The sequence below is a fragment of the Myxocyprinus asiaticus genome, chromosome 1 (assembly GCF_019703515.2).
Source record: "Myxocyprinus asiaticus isolate MX2 ecotype Aquarium Trade chromosome 1, UBuf_Myxa_2, whole genome shotgun sequence".
Taxonomy (NCBI): domain Eukaryota; kingdom Metazoa; phylum Chordata; class Actinopteri; order Cypriniformes; family Catostomidae; genus Myxocyprinus; species Myxocyprinus asiaticus.
This window is the reverse complement of record NC_059344.1, coordinates 43718199-43740673: the sequence shown is the minus strand read 5'-3', so window position 1 is coordinate 43740673 and position 22475 is coordinate 43718199. Positions and strand designations below refer to the sequence as shown.

At 38.0% G+C, this 22475-nt stretch overlaps 2 protein-coding genes across 3 annotated transcripts in view; both read left to right on the top strand.

The window, feature by feature from the left end:
* Window positions 1–16458, top strand: part of LOC127446141 (cytoplasmic dynein 1 light intermediate chain 2-like) — a 31336-nt gene extending 14878 nt beyond the window's left edge. The window contains exons 5-13 of one of the 2 annotated variants that reach the window (XM_051706832.1): window positions 2603–2769; window positions 6218–6311; window positions 6398–6533; window positions 6688–6799; window positions 6898–6957; window positions 10993–11034; window positions 11280–11397; window positions 12304–12426; window positions 13182–16458. In XM_051706832.1, the coding sequence (XP_051562792.1) occupies window positions 2603–2769; window positions 6218–6311; window positions 6398–6533; window positions 6688–6799; window positions 6898–6957; window positions 10993–11034; window positions 11280–11397; window positions 12304–12426; window positions 13182–13291 (962 nt within the window). In that variant the 3' untranslated portion in view covers window positions 13292–16458. The remainder of the gene's footprint in view (window positions 1–2602; window positions 2770–6217; window positions 6312–6397; window positions 6534–6687; window positions 6800–6897; window positions 6958–10992; window positions 11035–11279; window positions 11398–12303; window positions 12427–13181) is intronic. The other variant, XM_051706841.1, reaches the window with a different exon arrangement.
* A 1526-nt stretch (window positions 16459–17984) lies between these two features.
* Window positions 17985–22475, top strand: part of LOC127446253 (CKLF-like MARVEL transmembrane domain-containing protein 4) — a 35112-nt gene continuing 30621 nt past the window's right edge. Inside the window, exon 1 of the mRNA XM_051707017.1 lies at window positions 17985–19155. Coding sequence (XP_051562977.1) covers window positions 18970–19155 — 186 coding nt within the window. The 5' untranslated portion in view covers window positions 17985–18969. The remainder of the gene's footprint in view (window positions 19156–22475) is intronic.

Sequence of the window (22475 nt, the reverse complement as noted above, 5' to 3'; positions counted from 1 at the left end):
GCTCGTGGTGCCACAGCAGCGGAGTACTGCCTAATAAAACAAGTTTAAACTGTAGGTTCTGAATATTTTAAATAGCAAATTCATGAACATGTACAAGAACTTTACAACTTTCTTCAGTGTGTCTGATATCAACTTGCAGAGACACAGATATGAGAAGCATGCACATTAGAAGCTCAGTTACAGGTACTGCACAAAAGTACCTCAGAATTTTGCTCTAAACGTGATATTTGCATATAATTAAGAGAAACTGTGCGTACTGTAAAATAACAGTACGTAGTGAAACTGTAAAACAACGTGAAATAACATTAAGGTTGATTTCCTTGTAGTGTCGACGGTCATTGGGTTCCGAGAAGGGTTTGATTCTGGTAAGGGGCGGGGTCTGTCAGTCACACACTTTCCATTCCTAGTCCAAGACGTGAGAGGGGTGATGGCTTTCTTCCGCGGCTGGCATCTGTCATGTCTAAATTGTATCGCTCCTTTGATTAGAGGTAGGGTTATACCCTAACTGAATTTAACCATGGTTATCCTAAAGTAACTCTTGTAACCATGATGTGGATGTCAATTCTCAGACATTTTCATAATCTGTCATCTCGGAAATTAACAATCAAGTAATCGATTAATCGTTAACGTTGATATCGCAAAACGCATGTGGAGGTCTCCAAATAATATGTGCATGTAGTCTATTGTTTAAACATAATTTAAATTAATACACTTAAGGAATGCAAGTATTGGCATTTTCCTCTTAAAGTATTCTTAGTTCAGTGTTTTTAATACATTTAGGCTATTTAGTATAAATTTGTGAGTTTAATTACTGTTAATGAATTAGGCTACTGTTAAAATAACTTGAATACAAGATATATCACTTGTATACACCGATCAGCCACAACATTAAAACCACCTGCCTAATATTGTGTAGGTCCCCCTTGTGCCGCCAAAACAGCGCCAACCCGCATCTGCTATTCTTCTCACCACAATTGTACAGAGTGGATATCCGAGTTACCATAGACTTCGTCAGTTCAAACCAGTCTGGCCATTCTCTGTTTCCATCCGCAGAACTGCCGCTCACTGGATGTTTTTTGTTTTTGGCACCATTCTAAGTAAATTCTAGAGACTGTTGTGCGTGAATATCCCAGGAGATCAGCAGTTACAGAAATACTCAAACCAGCCCATCTAACACCAACAATCATCCATGCAGTTATCTAATCAGCCAATCTTGTGGCAGCAGTGCAGTGCATAAAATCATGCAGACACGGGACAGGAGCTTCAATTAATGTTCACATCAACCATCAGCATGGATGGTTACCTCAGATAACCGCTCCGTACAATTGTGGTGAGAAGATTAGCATCTCAGAATGCTGTTCTGAGATGCAGGTTGGCGCTCTTTTGGCAGCATGAGGGGGACCTACACAATATTAGGCAGGTGGTTTTAATGTTGTGGCTGATTCGGTGTACATATTTGAGTTCATTAAAATTTCACGTTGTGGATCGTGGGATGTTTCGGACTTCGGTTTTGGACTTATTTTTTATTTGAATCTAAGTCAAATCATAACACGCTGTGCAAACACATTACTTAACATACCATTTGGCAAGGTGAGGGTGAGATGTCAGCTGAATGTGCCTTTGTGCTTTCCCGGCGATCACTGACGTAATTGTAGGTTGGGATGAAACAAGGAGAACAACAGTGCTTGTTGTCATGTTGTACTTTAAAATGAAACATTGTGCAGTACCTGAAAACATTAATGTTCATTTATAGAGAAACACTCCAACACTTTACATTGAGCACGCTTCATCTCTGATCTGTGCGGCTGTGTGGCTCTTATTCTGACTTGGATAAGATGTGACATGCAGTGCGCAAGCGCCCTCTAGCGGCGGGTGACTATTTAGCCTTATGAACATCTGCTGGCATGATTTCTGAAAGCGTTTGTCCTGAAATGAATTAATCGACGATCGATAAGCTTAATCGATCAAATTATTAACGACAAATAATAGATTTTCGAGTAATCAGTAACATTCCTAATCATGACTGTAGTAACCATGTTTTTAATTTTTAGTCTTTTTCAGAAATGATGGTTTTGATGCAATTAACCATGGTTTTACTATAGTAATATTGTAGCCTTTGTGCAAACTTATGCATGAGTTTTGATGGTCCGGCCAATTTTCAGGCTTTAATAAACTAGTAAGGGCAGCTCTCTGTTGGCAACTGTGGCTCAATGTTAGCTGCCTCCAGTGTGCAAAATAAAAGCTTGCCAAAACGCAAGTAAAAATTGTCTGTGTTGTACCCGCCAGTTGGCTGGTAGTTTTTTTATTAGTTGCAGAATGTTGCATTGTTTAAATTGCATTGTAAGAGCAATAGTTTGACACCTGGCCAACTTTTACTGTTGTTAAAAGAAAAAAAAAACGGTGGCAAGACATTCCTGGAATTGTGACACGAAAATGAATATCTGAGGAGCAAAATCATTTATTTTAATTTTTTTGTGATTGGTGGCGTTTCATCAAATGATCTCTTTGTCGGTTTTTGACCAGTAAATTTTCTCATAAAACTTGCCACTGAAAGGTTAAGAGCTAATTTTGGACCATGTCCATCTCTCATTCCTCTCTGCAGTGGTTAAGGCCTTCCAGGAGTATGTAGAACCAGAAGAAGCCACACCAGGCTCACCACAGAGACGAGTCCCACCAGTTGGAGGAGAAGATGAGAGTGTGCTGCTGCCCCTGGGAGACAACGTCCTCGCACACAACCTGGGCATTCCAGTGCTAATAGTTTGCACGAAGGTAGATGAAAAATTATGTCCTCCCTCTCATAGAAATATGTTAGAAAACCAGATTATTTATCCAATAGGTGATGAATTTCAAGTAAACAAGTAAGAAATTAGTTTTTAAACAGAACTTTTAACCAGAGTAAGGTCATGGTGTTCGGAAGTTAGATGTAAGACGCAGAGTTTTCTGATATTTGTCATGTTATTGAAATAGGCTTGATGTTCTTTGTGTATAAATGTGTGTGTATGTGTAAGTGTGGATCTGTTTATAATTTTGAAAACCAGAAGAGAAACTGTATTTAGAGTTGTTTTCCTCAGTGGTAGATCGGGTGATGTGGCATTGAGCATCTTTAACCAAGTAAAAAGCTCTCTTTATGGAGTCTCATTTGCCTCCAGGTCCAGAGCTGCAGGCTCACCATGTCTCCCTCACATGCTCTCTTAGATCAGAACAAACTCAGTAATCTCTTCTATTGTTAGCCTACCTCCAGCTCCTGGTGCATGAAAAGCAACCCATTTTTAAATAAGACAGTTTAGGTCTGAGAGTTAGGCCTATATGTTAGCTTGTCTTTGATCACTTTGCCTCCTGACATTTATAACAGAACAAACAACCTCACCCTAGGATAGAATGGAATAGAGCCTGACTGAATTTCAGAAACCAGTTCCAGTTTACATGAAAGCAGAAATTGCAACCATAATTATATGCAGAAGTAGGGCTGGGCAGTACAGCTAAAAAAATACATATCAATGTTTTTCAGCCTTTTGACGATATTTGATATACATCTTTATATTTATGCATTTGTTTGAGCAGGGTTCCCACACATCCTGGAAACCTTGAATTTTTCAGTGCACTACTGCATGTAGGGGCCTATGATTTGCAGATCCTTCAAATTCAGAGGTCCGTGTTGGTGGACTCTCCTCTTCAGTTCACCCCACAAATTTTCTATGGGGTCAGGTCAGAGGACTGGGATAGCCATGGTAAAATCTTGAATTTGTGGTCAGGGAACCATTTTTGTGTTGATTTTGATGTTTGTTTTGGATCATTGCCCTGCTGGAAGATCCAACCAGGGCCCATTGTAAGCTTTCTGGCAGAGGCAGCCAGGTTTAGATTTTTTTTATCTGTTGGTATTTGATAGAGTCTGTGATGCCATGTATCTGAACAAGATGTCCAGGACCTCTGGCAGAAGAACAGCCCCACAACATTAAAGATACAGCACCACATTTAACCGTGGGCATTGGGTACTTCTTCATCTCTGTGTGCACCAAACCCTTCTCTGTTGTTTGCTGCCAAAAAGCTCTTTTTTTTTTTTTGTTTGTTTTTGTTTCATTTGACCATAGAACCCAGTCACATTTGAAGTTCCAGTAGTGTCTGGCAAACTGAAGATGCTTGAATTTGTTGTTGGATGAGAGCAGAGGCTTTCTTTCTTGAAACGTTCCCAAACAACTTGTGGTGATGTAGGTGATATCTGATTTTTTTTTTTTATAGACTTTCTGACCCCGAGACCCAACTAATTTCTGCAATTCTCCAGCTGTGATCCTTGGAGATTCTTTGGCCACTTGAACCATCCTCCTCACTGTGCTTGGAGACAATATAGACACATGTCCTTTTTCAGGCCGATTCTTAAGATCTCCAGTTGATTGGAACTTGTTAATTATTGCCCTGATGGTGGAAATTGGCATTTTCAATGCTTTGGCTCTTTTCTATTAGCCACTTCCTATTTTGTGAAGCTCAACAACCTTTTGCCACACATCAGAACTATATTCTTTAGTCTAACCCACTGTGATTGATGGTTAAGGGAATTTGGCCTGTGTGTTACCTCATATTTATACCCCTGTGAAACAGGAAGTCATGGCTGAACACTTTCATATTCCTAGTCACCCAGGTGCACTAAAAATGTAAAATATGAATGGGAATATTTTTCAGATATATTTTACTATATAATAATATAATTTCTAGGGCTGGCATTAACTGTAGCCAATGTGTTTTGGAGGAAAATATTTATTTAATAATTTGATATTTCTCCTCTTTCAATTGTTTTACTTCAATTAAAGGTTAGATTTTTGTGAATTTTTTGAATGAAAGATCAAAAGGATAAACAATGCAGATTTGTGGGGGGCCTGGATAGCTCAGTGGTAAAGACGCTGGCTATCACCCCTGGAGTTCGCTAGTTCAAATCCCAGGGTGTGCTGAGTGACTCCAGCCAGGTCTCCTAAGCAACCGAATTGGCCCGGTTGTTAGGGAGGGTAGAGTCACATGGGGTAACCTCCTCATGGTCGCTATAATGTGGTTAGTTCTCGGTGGGGCGCGTGGTAAGTTGAGCGTGGTTACTGCGGTGGATGGCGCCCAAAAAAACTAAAAGCAATGCAGATTTGTTTCACAGCAGCCTTTGCTCATATTTACCAAGGGTGCCAATATTTTTGGCCACCACTGTATGTTTAAAAAATTGAATTAATTAAAAGATTTCTATTTTCATTTGATTAACGTTTTAACAGATTCATTTGGTTAGACACCAACTGTAGAATACAGGATTTTGAAAAAATAACCCTCCAATAACCACAATTTTAATTACCTCTTGTGTGTGTTTGTTTAAATATTAAAACCATGTGGCACATAAAATGTCCTGGAAATGTCCTGGAAAATTGTGCCTTGAAAAAATTGGGAACCCTGTTGAGGAACCATAATTTCAACAAAATAGCCATTGTAGCCAAGTAGATTTAAAATGTTCAATGTAAGAACAAAAGTGCAGCAAAAATCTAGCAAAAAAGAATTAGGGGTTTAGCCCCTAAAATCCCCAATATAGTAAGTTTGGCCTTATTCCATCACTTTATAATGCCATCTCTAACTGTTGTTTAAGTGTTTATGGCCGGAATTAATTCAGCATTAAGTGAGAGTATTTCCTGTGGTTCAGTAGACTGACTGTGATGAAGGTCAGCTGTGCCTGTGATGATCAGAGATGAGTTTGCAGTTGCAGTGGCCAAGACCGATCCGCTTAAGATATTTATATGTCATGGCAGCCTGCTGGATTAAGCTGCCTAGCCGGCACCTCCTCTTCCTGCCAAAACCATTATGGTTGGCAATGAGCCACAACCTGAGTCATTCTGTCATGTTCCCATCAAGCAGGTGTTTATTGTCTGGGTGTGATTTAAGGGTAGTGTTTCTGTATTTATGTCTTTCAAAAGCAAACAATATTGTAGAGGTTAAGTGAGGTTAAAGGGATCGTTTATATCCCCAAAATAAAAATTCTGCCATTTTCTTAACCCTCATGTTGTTGCCAACCTGTGGCTTTCTTGAGATATTTTGCACAATGTTTACTCTGCACAGATAACCTGCTTGGGGTATACATAATGGGGTACTGGGGCTGTCCAAAAATGAAGCAGCATAAAAGCACTATAAAAGTCCATACGACTTGGATGCTATATTATCTATTTTCTGAAAAAGATGTTTATTCCCTGTCTCTGTCTCTCAGTGTGATGCTGTCAGTGTATTGGAGAAGGAGCATGACTACAAAGAGGAGCATTTTGACTTCATTCAGTCGTACATCCGACGGTTCTGCCTAAAATGTATCCTGCTCATCTCTGGCAAACATTGGTGGTGTTGTAATGTTACTCTCTGTGATACTGTACACTTCCTTAATCAAATCGCACAGATGGAGCCGGCTTGATTTACACCTCTGTCAAAGAGGAGAAAAACCTGGACCTTCTATACAAATACATGGTGCACAAAATATATGACTTCCACTTCACCACGCCTGCCTTGGTGGTGGAGAAGGATGCTGTCTTCATGTGAGATCTCCAAAATCCCCTACATTTCACTTAAAAAGTGTTGTTTATTATATTTTCATGCTGTTATATACAAGTCAAATGAAATTTGCTATCATTCTCTGTAGATGAATCTGTCTGTTGCCTCTTTTGAATATTTTTTTATACCTCTTTGTAGTCCATCCGGATGGGATAACGACAAGAAAATTGCCATCTTGCATGAAAACTTCACAACGGTTAGACCTGAAGATCCCTTTGAGGACTTCATCATGAAACCTCCTATACGAAAGGTGAGATGATGGTGTGACTGGTACCTAGGAATGGGAATTTCATTATAATTCTCTTGTGTATTGTCAACATTTCTTGTCCAATTTTTTTGTCTCTGAAGTTGGTGCATGACAAGGAAATCAGTGCAGAGGATGAGCAGGTCTTCCTCATGAAGCAGCAGGTAGGTGTGGATGGCAAGAGAAAACATTTCACACACTGGCACACAGTTTTAGAAATTTTGCTGCAGATATAGGATCGGGTTTCCTTGCTCAATCCTGACGAACCTCCAGCAATCATGTGATCTTTTCTCTGACGTAGACATATAACCCCCACAGAGATTTCCCACTGTTCCTTATTAGATTGTCTACAGGTAATAAGAAAACATTAGACTTGTTTACATATCATCTTGGTTCCAGATCTGCTACTGTTTTGCATCTCTAAGTTGTCTGACCAATCAGGAGCCCACTCAGTGTTTTCATTGACTGAACAAGAGTGGGATACACAGCGACTTTACATCCATAATCTTTGGTCATTTGGAGTTAATTCATTCTGAATGGGCTTTAGAAAACAAAGGTCTTGCAAGATCAGTTTGCACTTGTCAGATATCTTGAACGGCTCAATTTTGAAAGGTTTATGGGTGGGAATGATATTTAGAACAGGCTTTATTTGGATTACAAATGCAGTATTAGACTGCATTTAAAAACCGTTACTGCAATTGAGCGACCAAATACAGGACCTTGTTTTCACCAAGCACATCGTTTTTTTTGTGTTGGCAAGGAGATCACTGTGTGTGAAATGGCATACACTATGTATGCCATTTCACACACCGTGATCTTGGTCGCTCAATTGCAGTAACAGTTTTTAAATGCTGTATATTGTGTAGATAACTATAGGGCTTGTTCACACAGCAGCAGAATATGGTTGTCAGTCCAGTTTTGAGTGCTTAAAGGGTTTGTTCACCCAAAAATGAAAGTTCTCTCATTATTTACTCACCCTCATGATATCCCAGGTGTGTATGACTTTCTTTCTTCACCAGAACACATTTGAAGAAAAATACAAAAATATCTTTGCTCAGTAGGTCCTTAAAATGCAAGTAAATTTTTTAACTCCAAGCTCCAAAAATCACAGACAGTCAGCATAAACGTCATCGATTTCAGCGGTTAAATTATTGTCTTCTAAAATGATATGATCACTTTTGGTGTGAAAAAAGATAAATATTTGAGTAATTTTTAACTATAATCTGTGAGGGTAAGGTTCACGAGAGGGTGGAGTCCAAGCGGTCTCTCGTGTGACGTATTTGTGTTGACATTGATACAGATGTAATCTCAAAACAGCACTGCTCTTCCGGCTGTGATGCACTTGCGTCAGTTCTCATGTGTTTGAAATGCCAATGCGATTACGTCACACTTGTGTACTGCTTATTACCGGAAGCATGATTTAGAGTTTAAAAAAGTACTTAAATAGTTATCTTTTTCGCACCAAAAGCAATCGTATTGCTTTAGAAGACATTAACCGCTGGAGTCGTATCAATGACGTTGGACCTTCAAAAGAGTCCATTTTAAGGACCTACTGAGCTAAGATATTTTTCTGTTTTTCTTCTAATGTGTTCTGGTGAAGAAAGAAAGTCATATACACCTGGGATATCATGAGGGTGAGTAAATAGAGATAATTTAAATTTTTGGGTGAATGATCCCTTTTAAAACGGCTACGTTCACGCACAGTTCAGTTATTTACGAGAGTGACAACCGCATTCTGTAACCAAACTGAAACCCGCAAATTTTCAGGTCTCACAACCGCATTCTCTGCAAACCTGTGCTGTGTGAACTGAACCGTACTGGACAACTAGTTGTTAGTCACGTCATTTAATATGACACGCTGCACTGTACACGTGTGTGTCTCATGTGTTTCATGTGGGGTTTCGTTAACTCACGGAGACGGAGATATTTGCTATTTGTCATCCGAAGATTCTGCCGCTGTTTTCCACCGGCTGCTCATGGGCACGAGCTGCGTGACACAAAAGCTGCGCTCTGCACATGGTTAAAAAGCATTCAAAGCTGCTGTCGGTTAATTATGATCTGTTAGAATAGATGAACTCGTGCCTCAACTGGACTTGTTTATTTAATAATGCAGCGTCAATTGTGATGAGACATGCTGATGTTATGGACATCGCCATCTTTTATATTTACTTAAGTCACTGTCACTATGGTTACAGCTGTTAGAATATGGTTGTGACTTCGGTTGGTCATTCATATAGTCAGTATTCAAACTGCTACTATAAGCTTTTGTATGAACGGGACATTTCAAGACTCACACCTCTAAGTAAATATGGTAGTGATGTCCAGCTCGTGAAGGAATCGTTCTTTTCAACCGGTTCTTTTAGTGAATGAGTTGAACTAGTTCACCAAATCGGACTGAATCGGTTGGAACAGTTCACATCTCGAGTCAACACTGATCGAACAAGTTACTCTCTTAACCTGTCTCGGATGTGGCCGACACTCTGAATCGAAATGAGCCGATAACCGGGAGTAATATGATCCTAGAACTGGTTATATCTGCTTTTGCCAAATCTTTTTTGCAATGAACCACTCCAATTAGTTCAAATCAGACTGAACGCTCGGGTCGCAAACAGTTCTCGAGTCGCCTCTTTTGGAGGTGTCTGACATACTGAGAACCGATGATCTGCTGATATTGAGCATGTGTGTGATTTAAGGGGCGAAATGTATGTTTCAGGTGTATTTTGCTGAATAACAGAGAGTGTAACAAATAAACATACTGGAAATATGTTTATGACTTGATTGTATTACTGTTTTATCAACGTATGAAGATGATCCAGTCTACAGCTCTTGAGTCAACAGTACATTGAGTAGTTTGCAGCAGTTCTCGAGTCAACAGTACACTGATCCGAGGACAGCCGTTCTCGAGTCAACAGTACACTGATCCGAGGACAGCCGTTCTCGAGTCAACAGTACACTGATCCGAGGACAGCCGTTCTCGAGTCAACAGTACACTGATCCGAGGACAGCAGCTCTTGAGTCAACAGTACACTGATCCGAGGACAGCCTTTCTCGAGCCAACAGTACACTGATCCGAGGACGGCCGTTCTCGAGTCAACAGTACACTGATCCGAGGACAGCCGTTCTCATGCCAGCAGTACATTGAGTCGATCACAGCAGTTTACCAGTACACTGAACTGAGAATAGCCTCTTTCGGATATAATACTGAGAACTGCTGATCAGTGAGCAGCTGATGAGCATGTGTGAACTGAGGACTTGAATGAGGGGGCGAAACGTTTCGGTCGAGAGATGTAAACAGATTTTACTATTGAGTATTGTGCATGCAGATTATATCTGAAGTTCTGATGAGCTGGATCATGGTTTCTGTAAAAAAAAAGAGTGAGTTGATTAAGACTAGTTTCATCACTTTTTATGCTTTAAACTTGTAGAACATCCATGTTTGTATATCAGTGTCAGTAATGGGTGCTTTAGGTGCAAAACTTTAATGTAGGATGTATTGTAAGATCACTGAATGAAACACTGATGACAATAAACACCCTTATTATTATAACTTAATTAAATAAAATGTTATAGTCCGCAATATGCCCTTACATATGGCTTTATTGAATGTGTTTGTGCGTGTATTCTACGGCGCCGGCGTATTAGCATTATATATAGTGACGTCATTACGTGATGACGTAAATTAACTGGTGAATCGTTTTTTTTTAAACCAGTTCATTGAAACGAACCGATTCGGGGAAAAGAATAGGACTTCACATCACTAAAATACGGTTGTCAATCCCAGACACTGACTGTGTGAACGTAGCCTGGTTGTGTGTAATACAAATTTGCATACGTTTAAAATTTAAACCTGGCATCACTTATGAATTATTTTTTATTTTTTGAATAAAACATTATTTGAAAGAAAATAATTCAAATGCTTCTTATGAAGGTGTTAGGAGCTGTTCATACAGGATGCGTTCTTGATTTGAAAAACAGCTACACGTACTGCAACAGAAAGAAAAAGAATGCAGGGGTCTCTTGAACCATTTTTCAAGCTCAACTACTTAATTTAAAAACATGGCACTGAAAAAAAGCAGTGACCAAAGACACCAGAAACGTCTGATTAATGTTTACTTAGACCAACAATTAAGTTAAAAAAGTAGTTAGAGTTTAGAATTATATATATTTTGGTTCTCATGCCAGCTCTTTCCTTATTACAGTCATTGTTAGCCAAGCAGCCGGCCACACCAACAAGAGGAACGGTAAGTGTGACTATAGAAACGGTACATCTCACACATTTGTAAAAAAGTGTTACTCTGTTATGCTGCTTTGAGAATTATGTGTGATTGTGCTAATTCTAGACAGTTTAACCCAGATAATGTGATTTTAGCATTGCCTTAAAATGAATCTTTGGTGATGATTTTATACAGTGGAATATAAAGCTACTAAATCTTGAATTGCTTTTGTATTTTCCTGACCATTCATTTTTTGTGGTTCTTGTGGATAGGAGTCTCCTGCCCGGACTGCATCTGGCTCACCCCGGCCTGCAGGCCGAACAGGTCCCACTAATGTGGCCAGCGTCTCACCCATGACTGCGGTGAAGAAACCAGACCCCAACATGAAAGGTAACACATCTTACCTTGCAAGATTACATGCACAACTTGAATCAGAACCTAAGTAAAACTTTGTGATCCCATTCTTCTGTATTCACCAGGGTTGAATGAATCACATATTTATGATTGTGTCTCCCTCTCTTCTTATGCGCAGTCTCATTTTGCTGGTTCTCCTGTTTTTCTAACCTCTTTAAAACGCTGCCCTCCTGAGGGGACTGTTGGAATAATTTCCTAAACAATGGATTCCCGCACGTTTCAGTTGGTGTGGGCAAACTGACAATTCTTTCCATTATTTAGCTCAGCTGGACAGCATGCCTCTTACCAGCAGGAGTGGATTTTATTGCTTCATTAAACCAATTTTAATTGAAATCTTGAACTTTTCCTCTCTCTATGGTATTACATTTCTGGTGGTATTTTTAATTCATGTGTTTTTACTGATCGGATAGCTGTCCGATCATAAAATGAACTGTTGTAAATGAACTCCAAGCAGACATGCTGTGCATGGACTTATCTTGCCTACATACAACAAGCCCTGAGGAAAAAATACACCACAGACACAATGCAAAGTCTCTTGGAATTAAGTAATATATAACAAATCATGCAAATAAATCATAAATATGCATACAGCACTGCTATTTAAAATTGGATTTATATCCATTTAGCAATCTTATCAATAAAAATACATGAAGCAGCCAAGTGTAAATACCCCTTTAGTTAGTGCAGTCATTTGAAAATGTGTAACCAAAGCCAAGGAACCATAGTTAGCCCTTCCAATGTCATCATGATGGTAATTCTAATTCTAGATGTGTTTCTATTTAATTCCCCACAGAGTAAATGAAAGTGGGTTGGATCTCCTCATTGCCTGAATTCCCTCCTCAGCCACCCAAGGTCATTATACTATTCTGTGTGTGTTTATAGGAGCAGCAGCAAATGAGGGAGTACTGGCCAACTTCTTCAACAGTCTCCTGAGTAAAAAGACAGGTGTGCCTAACAGTCCCGGGACACCAGGAACAGGGGTGCAAGGCTCTGCCAAGAAAACAGGTAAATTTGTCCTTTGCCAGTCTCAACCCCATGAAAAGGTGTCTCTTACAAAAACTTTAATTCAATTAAATAAATAAAATGTTTCTAAGTGTGATCATGAGAATTATGATGCAAACAATTTGTATTTGTCCAAAAATGGGCTTTATTTTCTTTTATCAAGTTTCAAACTTCAAATTAATTTTTTGATTTTAAGTTAGCCTGACATTTCTCCATGAGGCATCTTCTATTGTAATGTTGTTTTTTGTTGTTGTTTTTTGTTACCTCTGGACAATGCTGTTTTTTGGAGTTTTACCTGTAGAGCCAGAGAGAGTAGCAATGAGGAACAGGCTGAAAAGCCTTTGCGAGTGACACCACCGTGGATTGTGATACCTCATTCTCACTGGTTTTTCCCAACCTAATATCATGTGAAGTCCAAGTCATACCAATAGCAGTTTTTATCTCATTTTTCACATTGCTTTGTTTTTTCTGACTGTTTTTAACATGAGGCCCTAATAAAACACATGAACTCATTGCTGTGACATTGTGCTTCAATTAAGAACAGCATGCAGTTTTTATTCAGTTTTTCTTTCATTTTATTTCCCAATGCATTTTGCATGTGTGCAGCCCCACAGCATGCTACATTTGTGAGCATACCAGCATGCGGCATTCATCCACAAGCTGGTTCCCACATAACTGCCCTGTGTTATTTTTATACATAACAGCACAGAAACTACAGGAGATTACTCTTGTTTTTTTCTTTTTTTTTTTCTTCCAAGGGCAGAAGCCGGGTTTGACTGACGTCCAGGCGGAACTAGACCGAATGACTCGTAAACCTGATTCCATGGTAACGGCCGACAATACCCCAGTGACAGAGAACGAGGCATGAGCGCGCCAACGGCATTGTTCACTCTGGAAATCAACACATGTACCAACATAAAGGAGAAAATGAGCTATTCATGACCAAAATTCCCCCCATCTTGTGTGTCAATCAGCAAACAAACCAAGGTTTAAAGTGTTAGGATTCTATCAAATGTATAGGCTCTGATGTTGTGGGGGAAGAGAGGTAGATATTTTAAGAGATTTGGCTGCTTTTTTTTTGGTTTTCATTTCCGAAGCCCTTCTTGCATTTGTTGTTTTTTGTGGTCAGTAATTTGTGGTGAGGCATGGCAGGTAATGGGTGCTCTCTCCTCAGGAGGCAGTAGAACCTCTGAAGTATGGGGCCTTGCTTAGCTTGGGGAACCTTTTTAAACCACGTTTACCATTCCCCTCCTCCCGACAAGCACAGAAACACTTTAAACTGCTAAAAGCCTAAATATATTCATTTAAAATATTTATATACTTGCAAAAAGTATATAGTGTGTAAAAACACTTGCATTTATGCTGATGTATTTATAAAAAAAGAAAGCGAATCAAGCTTTTATTTTCTTTCTGTATTTTATCAGTGAGACGTTAAGTTTATTCACTTAACATGGTTAAGATCACTGAAGTCATGACACTAATGACAAAATACCTATTGGCCTTCAGCATGCAAGAGTGATCGATCTTGCCTCACCGCCTCTTTGAATTATGTAAATATGCACAAAATATTTGCTATATGAGCTTTGATTTTGTATAAAATTTAATTATTTTATCAATTTATGACGAACTATTTCAGATGAAACAAGCATCGATGAGTAACAGGCTGAGCATGGTTGTTTTTGGAGGAGAGGGGCAGGGCATCTTTCCTAGCATAACTCCCAAGTGCCTGGCACAGTATACTGTTTGTCATAGTGGAGGTGCTTGTCTCCAAAAGAGGAATTGCACTGTAGCTTCAACAGTTAATAGTTCCTTTTTTTTTTTTTTTTTCAGATTCATATAATTTATTTGTTTTTTGTTTTTTATATACACTGTAATTGTCTGTGGTCATTGATTTTGCTAAAACTACTTATTTTGCTTGTATCAGTGGCCTAAATCTTTATTTTGCTGCCAATGGGAGCTTGCCTTTTTGTCAATGTTAAAAATTTCCACATAAAACGTGTTTAGCATCTTTGTGGGACATTACGTCCCACCTCCCAGATAAAAATTGTGGCCTAAACCACTAGCACCATTCTCATGTGGCCAACTGACAGACTGCATGTCATTCTGAATAATTTAAGTCAATCCCCCTCTCGGTTTTGTTGTAGTACAAACTATATACTGTATAGCTATTCATGTAAAACATTCCTGGTTTCTGCGCAGTGTAGATGCTCTTGTTGGTGGCTTCTGCCATATGTTTGTTTTGTGTGCCCTGCCTCAGTGCCCACTGGTGACTTTGCCTTCAGTGTAGTGTTCACTGTCATCATTCTGTCTCTTCGCTCAGGATTGGTCTGAGTCCATACAGCCTTGTCTGTCTTCACAGTGAGCTTACAAATACTCTGACATTTCTCAACATTTTCTTTCACTTAATAATACTGTAACCTATCAAATTTCCTGTTTAAAGCATATTGTTTGTTTGCATCTTTTTGTGAAAACATGAAATTCATTGGTTAGTGAGATTCTGAACTTGACCATTCATCCAGAAGCATGGTGTAATGGTTTTGATTTCTTAAGGTTTTTAACCTGGATAAAACATTTTTTTTTTTAAATCTTGTATGGAGAAAAAGTAAACGGAGCAGCTAAAGTGGCTTTTAAATGATCAACATTTTCAGATGAAAAAGGAAAACGCAGATAATTGGAATCTTGAACCAAAGATGTAGAATCCACGTTATGTTTATGTCGAGCTGCCCTAAATTCCTCCCAGGTGGCTGTTCTTGGCTGAGCCTGGAGAAGCCATCATTCCAAAACAGATCCTCTGCTTACTGTGGTGGTCTATGTTCTATGTTGGAATATTCCACTAGAGTTTAAGTCTTTGTCTTTTTTTTAAGCTCTTCAAGGGAGTAGACCTCAAGATGTGTAGAGTTTACTGTTGTTTTGCATGAAATTGTGTTCGAAAGATGAAAAGCAAAAACTCATACCAAACTAGAGATAAGGAACTCGAATTAAATGAAATTTTATTCTACATAATATTGCGTTACCGTTTCCATTGTATGATGGGCAGGGCTAAAGGATTTGCTAATATTTAAGCACAATATTAAATCTGCATTATACCTCTTATTTTAGTGGTTAAGATTTTTCCTCCATTCAGATTGTGTAAGAATCTCATGGGCTAAAACGTTTGAGCACATATAACATTCTGCCTGCTTTCAAAACAGCCTAATATAATCTGAAATGCACTTAAGTATTTCATTGCATTCTTTGAACTTGCCATGTGACTGAAATCTCACTGTCTAAATCTCACTGACACATTCCTGTGAACATAGCCCTTTGTTTCCACCCAAGAGACTCAGTTTGGGGCTAATAGTTATCTCATGGCGTTTCAACTGTTTTACTGGAAGTGAAATGTTAAATTGTCAAAAACCACTCATTTCTCACCTATTTCAAACATTTTGGTTTAGTTCCCCACAAATTTGACGGTTACTGATTTTAATAGTAGCTTGATGCAAATGTTCACAAAATCGTTAAGAAATTGAAAAACTAACAAGCTGCTGCTGAAATGCCTGAAGTACTTGAAAAAAGCTTCCTAATTCAGAACACATCTGTTTTCCCAAAGGAGACTTCACAACAGATAAAAGAAGGTCTAAGGGTGGCCACCAAAAGAAACATTTTCTTGGCTTCAGCTTCAATAACTTTTCCCCTCAATTGAGGATGATTGCAGTTATGTAATGAACACATTTTGTATGTATTGCATTCAGACTAAGATGGAAGTTGACCGATCTGTGCTGTACAGTTTAATCCTTATGAAATGCACTTACCGCTGTAAGTAAGAAAATGTTGAGAAAAAGCTCTGGCTTCCACAATTTTCTATACAGGAACTGAAGACCTTTCTATACACACAAAGGTCTGTGTTATTGTGCTATACAAAAAGTCTGATTGTATGGCTTTAACCTGATGCAGTATGCGGCCATGTGGAATCTTGCTTTTAATGCAAACAAAGATAAGGAAATGTCTTTTTTTCAGTCCTTGCTTCAATAAAAATACAAATCCAGACCACAGTTACTTCTTGTAGTTGTTTGCCTGCTGTTTGGGTTCATTTTCGAAGTTGCACAGAAATTATTACATCATTGCATTATTGGAGAAAGTTTTAGGTAGTCATCATATCCATTGGCACTTATCATTTGAAACATGACTTACAGTGATGCCTAAGTAATTGAATGTTTGTATGGTTTTAAGAACCATGTCAGTAGAGGGTAGTATCTACATCCACTCTTGAAGGCAGATATGAAAATGTGTGTTATGTTGAATAATAACATAATGATAGTAGTTATAAATATTACATAAATATACATATAATATTGCAATATTTTATCATAAATATTACATGGATATATTCAATATTATTTATTTTCTTGTTTATTTGACAGGGGCAGTACAGAATTGTATACAGTTTCATGCAGCAGGTGGCCTGTACATAGACTAATAGTTAATTTGCAGCCTCTAACCCAGGTTATGCTTTAAAAGAAAACTATGACAAATCTGATTTTGTTTGAATCATTATTATTATTATTTAATTAAGGGTAGACACAATATTTGCTACATCAGGTGAACCCTTAAATGCATGGAGATTTCACCAAACACTATTACATACTCAGGTCTTTAGAGATCCGACCAGCATGTATATCTATCACAAATGAATCAACAAAATGCCCAGATAGTGTAAAAATGTCAAAGTATTTTCAAGACAATTAGAAAATAATAGAACATAATATATTCTGATATATTTTTATGTTTTATTTTCATATATCAAAGAGATGATGCAACAAATACAGAACAGGATTCATTACTTTCACGTTGAAATTTCATAAGACGCAACTAGCTGTCAAACAAAAATAGCTACACATAACACATAAGCAAACATGCTACTGTACACATATATTTTCTCAGGCACTTTTTGAGTCTAAATAGACGCTCAACATAATTTCAGAAGTACTCCCAAATGACAGTAGCCAAATCTCATGTGTTACACTTGCTATAGTTTAATTCCATGTTGTTTCTTCATTAAATAGCAATATCAAATGTAAATCAAGCCAATTACTGAAATATTAGCAGCACCTTTTTAATAACAAATAACATGTATAATATGTGTACACACATATGGGATACTGATAATTCACCATTGTTGCACAGATAGTACTCATTTGTCTTGTAATAAATTAAGAAATAGATATCCTATGATAATAAATTTGTATGATGAATACAGATATGACAATCATAAAAATATGTTATATTGAAGCGCAAAAAAGTGACAATACACAGGGTCTCTAATGACCCTATACACTTAGTATACTAGCAATTATTATATATATATATATATATATATATATATATATATATATATATATATATATATATATATTGCAGTTTTAGATTATTTCAATTGTTTTACACTATTCATAACAGAAAGGTTGAGAAACACTAAGTGGTTTGGGTTAAAACTTCAAAAATTAAACTGAAGATGTACAGGGGGTGGAATGAGGTCCTGGGTCACTAAAGACTTAAACTAACCTAGAGTTAAACTAAGCTTTAAAATTATATGTTTTTATTAATTTATTAGTAACAGATCATAGAAGGAAAAAATACAAATTTCGAATGAGAATAGAGCTGTATGCAACCTCAAACTGGTTAATGAAAACCTAGACAGTTTCAAAGATAATGTTTCAATACAATCTTTCTATAGTCAAGGTCTTGTCAGTTAAATTCAGTTAGAAACCCATCGACCTCAACAAAGCTGCTCACACCTGTGTAGTTCGTCACTGCCAAACCTGCGACACACACAGCAAAAAAAAAAAAAAAAGTGTTTCAAAGCGTAGCGAGTTTCCTGCACCGACCGCATTTTGGGGCTTCATAGGCGCCTTCCCAGTCAGCTGACGACACGAATTGCTGTCTATGTAGGCAGCTCGCTAGAGTTTGAAACGCGCCCACGCACTAAACTGCTGTGTGTCGTCTCGCATTTGATGAAACATATCTTCTTCACTTCCACTAGAGAGGATAAGAACATCAGGCTTCACTTTTATGAGGTCTTTATTTGATTTTGTGCCTTTGTTTCTCTGACATCAGTCGACAAGACTTTCTGTCAAACCCTCTTTCCTCAGAGGAATGTAGTTTGGAGGGCGGAGACTCGCAACTCTGCAACATAACATTCTGCATCCCCGTCCTGAAACGGTGAAATATGGACAATGCCTTGAGAAAAAGCATGATCATTCGGGCTCGTTCAGCTCTGTTCATATACGAGTACAGCACAAAGGGAGGAATGGGATTTGAGATCACGGAGAGGAGGATATAGTCTGAATTGTCTTTGGACTCGGGATCTGTAGGTCTTACACACGACTTGTGTTCATTGCTGTGTTAATGCTGATCGTTTTGTAACGAGGGTTGTTCGTTGTTGAATCGTTGTGACGAGTGTCGTTTTCTACCTGGCTAGAAAACCAGCAGATCGCTGCTCATTTTACCCCCCGAAATCTGCTCTCATATCGGGGCGGGACGTGAGGATAAAAGTGTTGGGAGTTCAGCATGAGGAATAACGAGGAGACAGAGGGCTTTGATGGCGAGGCCTCGAACACTTCGATGATTTCAGGGGCTAACAGTCCGTATCAGCCGACCACCGAGCCCGTGCACTCCAGAAACGTCTTCAGAGGTGTCAGGTGTGACCCGGACTATGTCAGATCTCAATTCGGTATTTTAAAAGTTATCGAAGTGGTAAGTTCAAATCGTCACAGTGTTTCTCCTTTCCTGTGTCTGAAGAGGTGTGGACCCCACCCCCAGAAGTTACAGAAATACTCAGACCAGCCCATCTAGCACCAGCAATCATCAATGCGATTATCTAATAAGCCAATTGTGTGGCAGCAGTGCAGTGCATAAAATCATTCAGATACGGGTCAGGAGCTTCTGTTAATGTTCACATCAACCATCAGAATGGGGAAAAATGTGATCTCAGTGATTTGGACCGTGGCATGATTGTTGGTGCTAGATGGGCTGGTTTGAGTGTTTCTGTAACTGCTGATCTCCTAGGATTTTCGCACACAACAGTCTCTAGAATTTACTCCGAATGATGCCAAAAACAAAAAACATTAAGTGAACGGCAGTTCTGTGGACGGAAATGCCTTGTTGATGAGAGAGGTCAACAGAGAATGGCCAGACTGGTTTGAACTGACAAAGTCTATGGTAACTCGGATATCCACTCTGTACAATTGTGGTGAGAAGAATAGCAGATGCGGGTTGGCGCTGTTTTGGCAGCATGAGGGGGACCTACACAATATTTAGGCAGGTGGTTTTAATGTTGTGGCTGATTGGTATATATATGTATTTACATTTAGCAGGGAAATACATTTACAACGCTAGTTATGATTACTCCAGGGATGCTTTTGCATCAGCATTAGATGCTGGAAATGTCCCGACCCTGATTAAAATGGAAAGTATGACTGGTTAGCAAATATCCAATTGCATCTGAAATGAACATTCTGATTGGTGGATCAGTTTAGTCAGACTGTCTTTCTTTTTAGATTATTTTTATGGTCTTTTGGCTTTAATGGGATAGGGAAATTAGAGAGGTGACAGGAAATGAGAAGGAGAAGAATGGGAATAGGATAAGATCTCACAAGCTGGGACTCGAACTCAGGTCACCCGCAATGCATCAATACTACATGTCATGACTAGGCTATGGCTCTGACCAGACTGTCTGCCTTGCCTGTGCCATCAGGTGCTCTCCTGCCTCCCACAGCTATGTGCGCATTTAGAGAGAATCTTTGTACACTTAAAAAAAAACAAAAAAACAATTCACTCAATGGTGCTGCGGCACTGCGTTAGTAGATTGCAAAAGTTCTAGGTCAAAAGCCTGGTCGTTGTTCTGGCGGCCATACGTATTGTCACTTATTTTAGGTGAACATACACAAAATCCTAAGGAAGATAGGTGGGCATACGGCGTATGCCTGCGTATGCCCTAGAATACACTACTAGTTATTACACAATAAATGATTACAGTATCTATACTGTAGTAAAGCAAATTTGCTGTAGTCATGTCTGAATTTAGCAAGGTGACAGTCTGAGCAGGACAGCAGATGTCTTCATCAACAGGGTTATCATTTATTTAAAAAAGTACTGTTTTTATAATCTTTCTTTCTTTCATGCTGTTCATGCTGTTTCTACATATTTCATTGAGATATTCACCTTCGATGATTAGTGTAGGGCAAACTCATGACGAAAGAAAGGTTTACAGATCAGTCCATCAGTATCATCATTAATTTATTTATATATATATATATATATATATATATATATATATATATATATATATATATATATATATATATATATACACACAGGGTTAGGGAGTAACGGAATACATGTAACGGGATTACGTATTTAAAATACAAAATATAAGTAACTGTATTCCACTACAATTACAGTTTAAATCATTGGTAATTAGAATACAGTTACATTCAAAGAGTATTTTGATTACTGAAGAGATTACTTTGCATTTTATTGTCATTTGTTTCATTTAATATTTAGTCCTTTCAGATGGAAAACATTTATACATATAAATGATGTGATCCAAAGTGCATTTGAGCAGCAGTGAAACACTTTCTAATGATGTGTTACAGTCATACGAGCAGACAGAGAAGTAAGTTTGAAGTAAGTTTGGAGCAGAAAAAATAGAAATAAACCTTGTGTAAATTGTCAGCTTTACGCTCAACTAAAATGCTATTTCTAGCCATTTTACATGCATGTTACCAGGCACGATCATATTTTTATCAAGAAAATTCTTTTTTTTTCTAGTAAGACCTTTGATATTAGGGCAAAAATCATATTCTTGATAACAATTTTTGTATTGTTTTCCTGTAAAAATATCTAAAAATCCTTAAAACAAGATCAGTTTGATTAATCTTGTTTTAGAAACAACACTGCATAAGATATTTAGGTTTTTCAGAGAATGTATTTTTAACATGTGTATTTTGTCTTACTGTACTGGCAGAGTTTTATTGTCAAAACAATTGAAAAAATCTACCAGTGCTGCAGAAGTAATCCAAAGTATTTAGAATATGTTACTGACCTTGAGTAATCTAACGAAATATGTTACAAATTACATTTTACAGCATGTATTCTGTAATTTGTAGTAGAATACATTTCAAAAGTAACCCTCCCAACCCTGTGTGTGTGTGTATATATATATATATATATATATATATATATATATATATATATATATATATATATATACTGTATATACTGTATATTACAGTACATATATATGTATATATCATACAAAGTGTACCTTTCTTTCTTTGATTCATTTATATATTCACCTTGTTTTATATTCTTTTCTCTGATAAATTGCAGAAGTGTGAGTAGGGCAAACTCATTTTTTGACCCAAGAAAGGTTTACAGTATCCATACTGTAAAGCAAATTGGCAGCAGTCATATGTGAAGTTAGCAATGTGAGTCTGTTCTTTATTTCTCAGTTTTTTCTTTAATATTAAATTGGATCAGTGTGCGTAGGGCAGATTTCCTTTTTTTTTTTTTTTTTTTTTGTATTTGAAATCCAAATATTTCCTGTTGGGTATGTGCCGATGTAGGCGTCAAAATGTCTGGAATGCATCATTGACTGAGGAAATACTGCCTGAAGTCTGGCTGAATTAACTTTCAGAAGATGGTCTGATTGCACTTTTATGTCTTCATGATGTAATATCAGCAAAACCCTAAAACCTGTGGAGTCACTATGGTCAAACAGAACACAGAAACTCATTTAAGAGGTGTCTGCTTGCTCAGCAAAAGAAAAGCATCTCAGACTGAGACCTGATGGTGATGCACTGTTAAGAAACTGCATGCACAATGGGGAAAAATGAGTGAAACTAAAGGAAGTCATTAGGTAAAACAAGGGCTTGAGCACAGTGCCAAAGAAAACAGCCTGTGTGCCAACTACAGAAGACAGCATGTCTGCTCAAAGATTGCTTAATGAGTTATTTAGGTTTTTATGTCTTCATGTGCTTCTTGAGACAAATGACTGCACAGCCTCATTTTAA